A 9,937-nucleotide genomic window follows, 5' to 3' on the forward strand; every position below is an offset into this window, starting at 1 on the left:
AGAAAAGTGGTTAATAATTCATACCTTCTACAATGGTCTGCAATACAACACGAGAATGACCATAAATGCCGCTGTAGGAGGGGCTCTCATGAATAAGTCGTTCAATGACGCCTACAAGCTTATATATGACATTGTCTATGACTGCAATGGAATGCGAAATCAATGACATAATTGCTCTCAAAAATACAGGTATTGTCTTAGCCTTGGATGGAACTTTTATCAACAAAGATGATGGTCCAGCCGATGCTCCGCCACCCATTTCGGAAGGAGGTGTTACAATGGATATTCTCTTTAACAAAATATTCTCTATAGAAACCACAATGGCCAACAACTATAGGGAACAACAAGCTGAAAATGCCTTCTTTCGCCAACAATTTGAAAAACTCCTCCATTACCATAACCAAGCCAATGAAGAATGTAACGCCCGGAAAAATAGGTATATGCTTAATTTGGACGTTTGTGACGTTTATTGGAATTTTACCGTTTCTTGAGTCGTTTCAGTCGATATTAGTTCGGGATGGCGGACTAATATTTAATTGAAGGTTTTCATATTTTTGGTACTAGAAATATTATTAAGGTAATATTCTACGTTTTGGGGTTTTTCTGAGCAATTGAGTTTAGACCGTAAAGTAGATATTTTGTTGAGATATTTTGGAGAAGTAGGGGAGAAGATAGAAAAGAATATAAGAAAATAAAAGAAGAAAGAAAAACAAAAAGGAAAGAAAGAAGAGAGAAAGAAAGGGAAGAGAGAAAGAAGAAGAGCAAATATGGAGAGAAAGTGAAGAAGGGGGTTTTGGAGAAGATGAAGAATCAAACCAAGGTAAGGGGGTGAATCTAATTTATCTTGAATGTATGATTCTTATAGTCTTGTTTTTGTTCTTGTTCTTGTTCTTCTTGTTCCATTTCCATAACTTTCTTGTGTGGTCTTTGATTGATCTAAGCTTGTTTGAGAATGATTGTATGATGATTAAATGATATCTTTGTTGTGTGTGTTTGATGAGTTCCATTTTCTTTCCCACTTCCATGGCTTGATTGAGTTTGAAGAAAATGTTAGGTTTTGAGAAAGATTGATGAATCAACCATGAAAAGTTTGATGTTAGGTTGTTTCTATGGTATGTATGTGTTGTATTGGTGTTATAATGATGTTTTAGAGTGGTTTTGGTGGGTATAAGGGGATTAGAACAGTTCTGGTTTGTGCTGGTTTTTTCTGGGTTTTTGCAGGTCCGCTGAGCGGAGTTTTCGTTGGCTCGCTTCTGGCAGGGTCCGCTAAGCGGAGCTCAAGCGGCCAACAACATTTTCTGTTTTTCTGAAACTTTGAAACTTCGTATCTTCTGAACCGTAACCCCGATTTTGTCGCTATTTGAAGCGTTGGAAAGCTAACGCAATGAACTATACTATGATCTAATAAAATGATTCATAGGATGTAGTATCCTATTATTTTCATTAGGATCAAGTGATGAACTGTGTAGTAGGGGTGTTCGCGGTGCGGTTTGGGCGGATTTGACGAAAAAAATCATCCGAACCGCAAGAGAAAAAATCGTGCGGTTTGGTTTGGTTCGGTTGGCTTTTAAAAAAAATCCGAACCAAACCAAACCAAACTAATGCGGTTTGGTTCGGTTCGGTTGGTTCGGTTTTTTATAAATATTTTATTGAACCATATATATATATATGACAATATAACTTTGTATTTAGACATTCATACACTATCAAGTAATAACAAAACTCGTCATCTTTTGACAATAACTTTCTATTTAATTTGTAAAACTTAAATTAGACAAAAGTATAATAATAAACATAAAATAATAGTATAAAACAATATAAAAATTATTAGAATAAAAAGGAAATAGAAGAGACGAGAGATTAGGGAAGGTGAAAAAGAAAAAACAAAAGAGTTGAATGATTAGAGAAGAAGATGTGCGATAAAAACGAAATTGAAATAGAGAACATTTGCATAGAAATGAGAAAGTGAAAAAGAAAGAATATAAGAGAGTAGAGATTATAGAAAAAGAGGGAAGATGTATGTGGCAAAGAATGCGCGATAATGCTATTAGAGATTTGAGAAGATCGGGACTAAAATCATGTGTGTAAGGATGAGAAAATTGTTCGTAATCATAAGGTTAAGGTATTATAAATTTAAGTTTGGGTTGGATGGGAGTTAAGTAAAAGTTAGGTTGTAACATAATGCGGTTTGATTCGGTTTGGTTCGGTTTGCAAAATACAAACCGCAAACCAAACCAAACCGTGCGGTTTTGTTAAAAGATGACCCAAACTAATCCGAACCAAATGCGGTTTTTTGCGGTTTCGGTTTGGTTTGGTTTGGTTTGCGGTTTTCTATTGGGTTGGTTTGGTTTTGATCACCCCTACTGTGTAGTATGTTCAATTATCCAAACTTTGAAACCTTGTAACTTTTGATCCGTAACTCCGTTTTATACGCTGTTCGAAGCGTTAGGAAGCTATCTCCATGTTCTATATGATGGTATAGGTTTGGTTAGATTGTGATTAATTGGTTATGAGGTTTTGTTGATGAAAACACATAACTGTTTATATGCGCAATATGATTGGTGAATAATCATAGTGCTTGGTTGCAATTGTTGTTGGGGTGTGGATTAACATGAAATCATGTTCGTATGTGTTATGTATTAATGAATGTTCATTCTTGATATGTGACGTTGTTTGGTTGTTTGTTGTTAACATGATGTGTGGCCTTATGGCAAGTAATTGTTGTTATGAGAATGATGTAGTATCATTGTTGAATTGTTGTTATTACAACTTGTTGATGATGTATTGATGAAGTTGTGGGCCGATGGCCAATATTAATTTGATGTGATGCAATTATGTGATCATTTATGCCAATGTGGCCAGTATGTTTTGACGGTGGATGTGTGTTGTGTGCTTATTAATGCCTGTGTGGTAATTATGGTGTGATATAATTGATAACGATGTTATTGATTGGTGATATATCCTTTTGGATAGAATATAAACGATGTAACGTGAGTATGTGATCGTGTTATATTGTTGATGATGTTGTTGCCATGTAATAGAGTCATATATTTGCGCATCATAACATTTCAATACGTTAATGGCAGAATGCTATTAACAGGTGGCCTGAATGGGCAATTTTACCAGTAGGAGCTTAATGCTCGGTAAAGGTGTATTTGCCTGAGTGGCAAGAGGTCATCAGTGGGAGCTACATGCTCGATGACAATAGCCTGCGTGGCTTCCTGAGTGATATAAAGTCCCAGCATAATGCTCAGCAAGGTGTATTTGTCATAATGACAAGGAGGAGTTTACTCCGGATTTGGGTACCACATGCATATGCACAGTCGAGTCTCATTCATTATTGTCTGTCTTTATAATTTATGTTATCATTCATGTGCCGCATTACTTATATATTGATTGTGGTTGACTTAGTGGATTACTTTGTTGTGTGATTCTTGATGATACTTGTTGGCATTACTATATTTATCATGCTTCTTCATTATAAATTATATTCTCACCCTTCTGCTGATTTGATGCTTGAGTGGCATCCTGCAGAATAGCCGCTTTGGAAGTCTTTTGGAAGAGGTAGGTCTCCAGTTGGTCTTGTCGGTTGCTCTGATACGTAACACCGGGTAGTCAGGAGTCTGTTGTTATTTATTTGTATATGACCCTTTTGAACATGTATATGTGATGATGTGCTAATGTGTATTGTAAACACTTTATTTTGGAAAACTCCTCTTTGAGAGTGAGAGCTATACGTACATTTATATGTTCATATCTTCCGTGTGTTATGTATCATTTTATAGGCAGGTGTTGTATGCTTTTGGCATCGCTGATGGCCGTTTGTTTTCTAGGTGTTTGTTTGGTTACTTAGTGTAATATCCTAATTGTGTTGTATGAAATTTTAACACTATGATATTTTCTTGCCTAAATGCTTGGGTAGAATTGGGGTGTTACAAAGAACAAGAGGATAATGGTGACCAAGGGCAAGATGAAGAAGAGAATGATGATATGAATGAATAATTTCTATGCTATGTTTTTTATATTTTCATCATGTATCGTTTATTTCCAAACAATTTTGTATTTTGTTTTATTTCGTTGTTGTAAGACGCTTATGAATGACTTCCATTATTTCTTATCATTATGCATTTAGTTTATGTTTTGTATCTTGTTTGGTGTTATTCAATTCCTATTGTTATGCATTTAGTTTATGTGTTATGTCTTGTTTTATTCAACATACATCATGTTACTATCTTTTATCTTCTTTCCCATTCCTTTTTTCTAATGACAAAGGGGGAGAAGAATCATATATCCATGTATGTGTGTATGTTTCTCTAACAATTTGTAGAAATAAAAACTTCAATAAAAGAACAAACTCAAGCAAAGCATCATTCAAAAATCAAGGGGGAGCTTTGACTTAGGGGGATATTCAAATGTTAAAGAAACATCATCTTCCTATCAATTTCAAGCTATTGTTGTCATCATCAAAAAGGGGGAGAATGTGAAAACAAATCTTCTACAACTATATTTTGATGAAGACAAGCTCTCAATTGCAAAAGGAATAGATCAATATGCATTAAATAAGAAGATTCAAGTGTTCCTCAAAGAGTTCAAGCTTGATTGATCTAAAGAATTAAGGTATATGGCATACAAGTCTCTTAATGCATAAACAAGTATTTTCAAACATTTATACATCTCCTATAACCTTTATAAAACATCAAAAAACCATTCCAAACCTTTAGATTCAAGTTTTTTTGAGTTTTTGTTTTATGGGAACCGGGTTCCAAGTTGGAGGAACCGGTTCCCTTATCTCTCTACTCACAATTTTCACATTTTAGTTGCATGGGAACCAGGTTCCAGGTTAAAGGAACCGGTTCCCCAAAGACCACTGCCTCCTTATTTATACGCTTAATTGGATGGGAACCGAGTTCCACTTATTGGGAACTGGTTTCCCAATTCAAAATTTCAAATATTTTTGAATTTTGGGTTAGGGAACCCGAGTTCCAATATAAGGGAACCGGTTCCCCTGTGCTGTTTTTGAAAAATTTCGATTTCTTCCAACAGCTTTGTGTCATACCTCTTCACCCTAAATCTTTGCAACCTTCCATGGATAATGATCTTTTGTAGGCGTGTCTTAGAGGCTATAAAACTCATTTTTTCTGAATTTAACAACCTACCTCTTTCATTCATAAAATTCAAACAATTCAATTGTCCATATCTTTCACAAAATTACCAAGTGTTTATACTTCATTTTCATTGAAATTTTGTACATATAATCTTCATTCAAATTACCAAAGTTTCATATTATACATCCATTAAATACTTGTATATCATTAAAGGAATTGTATGCTTGAAAGGGAAGATTAATCAAGTGATTGATTCATTATATCAATACCTTCTACTCAAAATTATTCTTTGTATTGTATCTTTTTTTCAGATTTATTGAAAATAGAATTATTGGTTTCAATACACTTGTTGTCAAGGACTGTTAGAAGCAAGTTAGGCACTTTGAGAGGATTTGTTCTCATAAGTGGTCTTAGTGAAAAATCCAAGAGGATTATTCTTGGTCCAAGAGGATTGTTCTTGGTGTTGTTGTTGTTGTGTGTTGTACAAGTTACCAACAATAGTGAAAATATCTTACTGCGTAAGGGGACTGAGGTACTATCGGATTGTGAGGGGAACCAGGATATATCCTTGTGTCATTTATTTTTCTGCATTTTACTCTTTCCATAACTTCACCATAAACCAGAAAAATAATCCACATATCACAAAAAATCGATAAATTTTTTAAGAACCTAATTCACCCCCTTCTTAGGCGTACTTTGTACTTACATTGTGGACCAATGTTGTATCTTTCTGCTCGATAGAGGCACACCAAGGTACTTGAATGATAGTTGTCATTTGGTGAAATGTATTTCCTCCATAATATCCAGTTGCTCTTGATCCTATGTTCCTCCAAAATAAATTATGCATTTAGCATGATTTGTTGTCAGTCCTATAACCTTAGAGAAATGTTGGAAGACTGCCATAAAAAGTTGTATTGATTTCACATCTCCCCTAAAGAATAGGATCAGATCATCTACAAAACAAACATTGGTTATTCTAAGATTGGCACATTTTGGATGATAATTGTAATCAAGGTCCCTCTGCAATTTTGTCAAGCACCTATGGAGATATTCCATTATAAGGATAAAGAGGAGGGGTGAGACAAGGTCTCATTGTCTCATGCCCCTCTTGGCTTCCAAAATACTACTCATTTGTCCATTGATCAAATATTTATAAGACACGGACTTGACAACTATCATGATCCACCTAGTGAATTGAGCAGGGAAAATCATTTCCTCCATTACCATCTCCAAAGCATTCCACTCCACAATGTCATATGCCTTTTGCAGGTCAATTTGTAAGGTGCACCTTGGTGAAATGTTATTCCTATTTAGGGGTGGGAAAAGGCCAGGTTGGCCTATAGGGGCCTATGACCTACCCTATTTAAGGCCAGGTCAGACCAGGCTTTTTTAATAAAAAGGTCAGGCTTAGACTTTTTTAAAATCCTATTTAATTAAATAGGCCAGACTTAGGCTATTAATAAAGCCTATGAAGTCTTATAGGCCGGCCTATATTTTCATATATATTAAAAATAGACTAAATAGGCTGACATATATATACATATATATTAGAAAAAAAGGCTAAATAGGTTGCCTATATATGCATATATATTAGAACAAAAGCTAAATAGGTTGGCCTATATATCATATATAGGCCGACTTATTAGGCTTCTTAAGTAATATTAATGAATTGAAAAGATTAATGAGATATAGGCTTTTAAATAGGCTTTCAGGCCAGGTTAGACTTTCAAAAAGGTCAAGCCAGGCCAAAAAAAAGAGCTTATCATAGGCCATAAGCCAAACTCAGGCCTATTAAATTTATCGTAGGTTAGACTCAGGCCTTATAAAGCCTAGCCTAGCCTATTTCCACACCTATTCCTATTATAAATAAATGCATGAAATATCCAACATTTGATCTTTCCTAAAATTCAATGAAACGGGAATCTAATATTTGATCTTCCCAGACAGTGATAACAATGAATCAGATCCAAAATTTGTTATAAATTTTTACTTTAATATTCTACGTAAACAATGTAATATTATGTGTAAACAATGTAATTTATAAACAAATTAATTTATTATTCTGTGTAAAAAATATCATTACATTAAGTTTGTCAAACACTTACTCAAATATAATTTTGTAGAAAATGCATTTCTGCAAATTTGAAATCCGCAGGAGAATTTATTTTATTTAATAAATGCGCAGAGAAATTCACAGGTATACCTGCGGAATATTTTCCGCAGAAAATTCCGCAAGTAATATGTATATTTCTAGTAGTCAATATATTTATAACAATGCAAAATATTTTATATTTGATTTAATCTAAAAGTTAAATTCAAATAATATTTTGAGGAAATATTTTTTAATTTACAAACTAAATAATATATTTATAAATTGAAAAAAAATCAAAAACGTGTTTAGGAGTATTGAAAAATATGCATGAATATTTTTAAATAATTTTAAAATATAATTTGAAAAGAATGTAATTTTGACTAACATAAAAAACGATAAATTACTAAAAAATTAATAATAAAATTTATATTATTTATAGAAGGGTGTTTTATCTTAACCGATCATCGATTCGATCAAATTATCGAATCAATGGATTATTGGTAGGAACAGTAGGTCACTAGTAGAACCAAATGACTGTTAATCTGATTTATACCAATTAAAAATAAAAGTATTTACAAACAATTTTTTTTCTTTCAATTTTTTAGATTATTTTTACTCCCCACTCAAAATTAAATTGTTTTGACGAATTAAAAAATTAACATAATAGATCAACTTGGTGAGTTAAGAACTCATCAATTCATAGATCTAATGGGTGAACAGGCTAAATCACAATGATTTTTATTAGACCAATTGCAACTACGATCTTATGTCTTTATCAGACCGTCATATCTTTCGGTTCTCTGTCTAACTAGACTAACCGACTGGTTCGGTCCATATTTTAAATAGATAAGTTTGAAATATTTTTGCCACATATAAAGGATAAATAAACATTGTATTTAATCTTCACCTAATTTTATACCATTTTTAACATGAAGAACGCATTGCATGCATGGAGAGAAAGAGAGGAAAACGATGAATATAGACTTTTTCATATAGAAAGATTTATAAAAGAAAATATATATAGTAATTGTCTGAATGCACGGTCAAATTCAAATATTATGGAGAAAATGTTTTTTTTATTACATTCATGTACCAACGTACCAAAACATGTTCTTAAGCTTCCACACATGCTTATAAATTCTACAACTTCTAGTTGATTAAAAACATTGAAAAGATACTTAATTCCTAGATTACCAACAACAATATGCAAGAATACACAGTTGTGATTGTTGGCGGTGGTCCTTCTGGCCTAGCAATTTCAGCTTTATTAACCCAAAACTCCATCTCTCATGTTATTCTTGAAAAAGAAGAGTGCAATGCTTCTCTTTGGAGGAAAAATGCTTATGATCGCTTAAACCTCCACTTAGCTAGTGAGTTCTGCTCTTTACCTCTCATGCCACACCCATCCTCTGGCCCAACATACCTAACCAAAGACCAATTTCTTCAATACATAGATAAATATGTCGATCATTTTGACATAAAACCTCGTTATTATCGCGTCGTTGAATCTGCTATATATGACGACGTTAGAAACAAATGGACGGTTGAAGCACAAAACACCGTAGAAGGTACATTGGAAGTTTATGGGGCAAAGTTTCTTGTGATTGCCTCAGGCGAAAATAATGAAGGTTTTATTCCTAATGTGTCTGGATTAGGGCAATTTGAAGGAGAGGTGGTACACTCCAAGTACTACAAATCTGGAAAAAATTATAAATCAAAAGATGTTTTGGTTGTTGGGTGTGGTAACTCGGGAATGGAGATTGCATACGATCTCCATAACTGGGGTGCTAACACTTCCATTGTTATTCGAAATCCGGTAAAGACATTTATTTATGCACTTTTTCATGCAACTTAGATCCAATATAAGTTTAATGATAAATATATGCGTTGTCATTATATTAATATTTTAATGATTTTTTTGTAGCTTCATGTCTTCACCAGAGATATGATTCGTATAGGAATGCACTTGGTGCAATATTTTCCTGTTTATATTGCAGATACAATCATTACACTTCTTGCAAAATTCAAGTATGGTGATCTGTCAAAATACGGGATTTATCGTCCTAAAGAAGGACCATTATTTCTCAAAAACATTACAGGAAAATCTGCTGTTATTGATGTTGGAACCATTGAAAAAATTAAGGAAGGAGCTATAAAGGTTGTTCCTTCGGGTATAAAGAAAATTGTGAAAAAGAATGTTATCTTTGAAAACAACATGGAGAAAGAGTTTGATGCCATCGTTTTTGCTACCGGCTACAAAAGCGTAGCTAATGGATGGCTTAAGGTACATTTTTTTCCTTTGCCATGTATTCTTTATTTTCTCATACTCCTAGAATTATAGACTGATTGATTTTTTTTAAGGATTACAAATTTGCTCTTAATGAGAAAGGATTTCCTAAAAATCCTTTTCCAAAACATTGGAAGGGAGAACATGGATTGTACTGTGCGGGACTAGCAAGAAAAGGTTTGTTTGGGGTAAAAAAGGATGCTGAGGCAATTGCAGAAGATATCAACCAAACTCTTAAGTTGGAGAATTAATTAGTATTATCCATTGAAGAAACCTTTTATGCCCTTTAGGTTCTACTATGGTTAACGAATATGGATCGAGAATTGAATAATGAGTAGTTGTTTTGTGTTGTTACTATCTAGTTATAATAAGTACTTATAATCTATAATATATATTTATATATGTAATGAATCTCTTCTTAGAAGACTATCATGTATCAATTTTCAAACAATG

At 33.4% G+C, this 9,937-nt stretch overlaps 1 protein-coding gene across 1 annotated transcript; it reads left to right on the forward strand.

Annotated features, from left to right (window-relative positions):
• The first annotated feature begins 8,401 nt into the window (after positions 1-8,401).
• Positions 8,402-9,735, forward strand: LOC131655513 (probable indole-3-pyruvate monooxygenase YUCCA10). The gene is made up of 3 exons (XM_058925369.1): positions 8,402-9,013; positions 9,122-9,481; positions 9,559-9,735. Exons 1-3 carry the CDS (start codon positions 8,402-8,404, stop codon positions 9,733-9,735), a joined length of 1,149 nt encoding a protein of 382 aa, XP_058781352.1.
• The last annotated feature ends 202 nt before the right edge of the window (positions 9,736-9,937 follow it).

The sequence above is a fragment of the Vicia villosa genome, linkage group LG3, assembly GCF_029867415.1.
Source record: "Vicia villosa cultivar HV-30 ecotype Madison, WI linkage group LG3, Vvil1.0, whole genome shotgun sequence".
NCBI classification, from domain to species: Eukaryota; Viridiplantae; Streptophyta; class Magnoliopsida; order Fabales; family Fabaceae; genus Vicia; species Vicia villosa.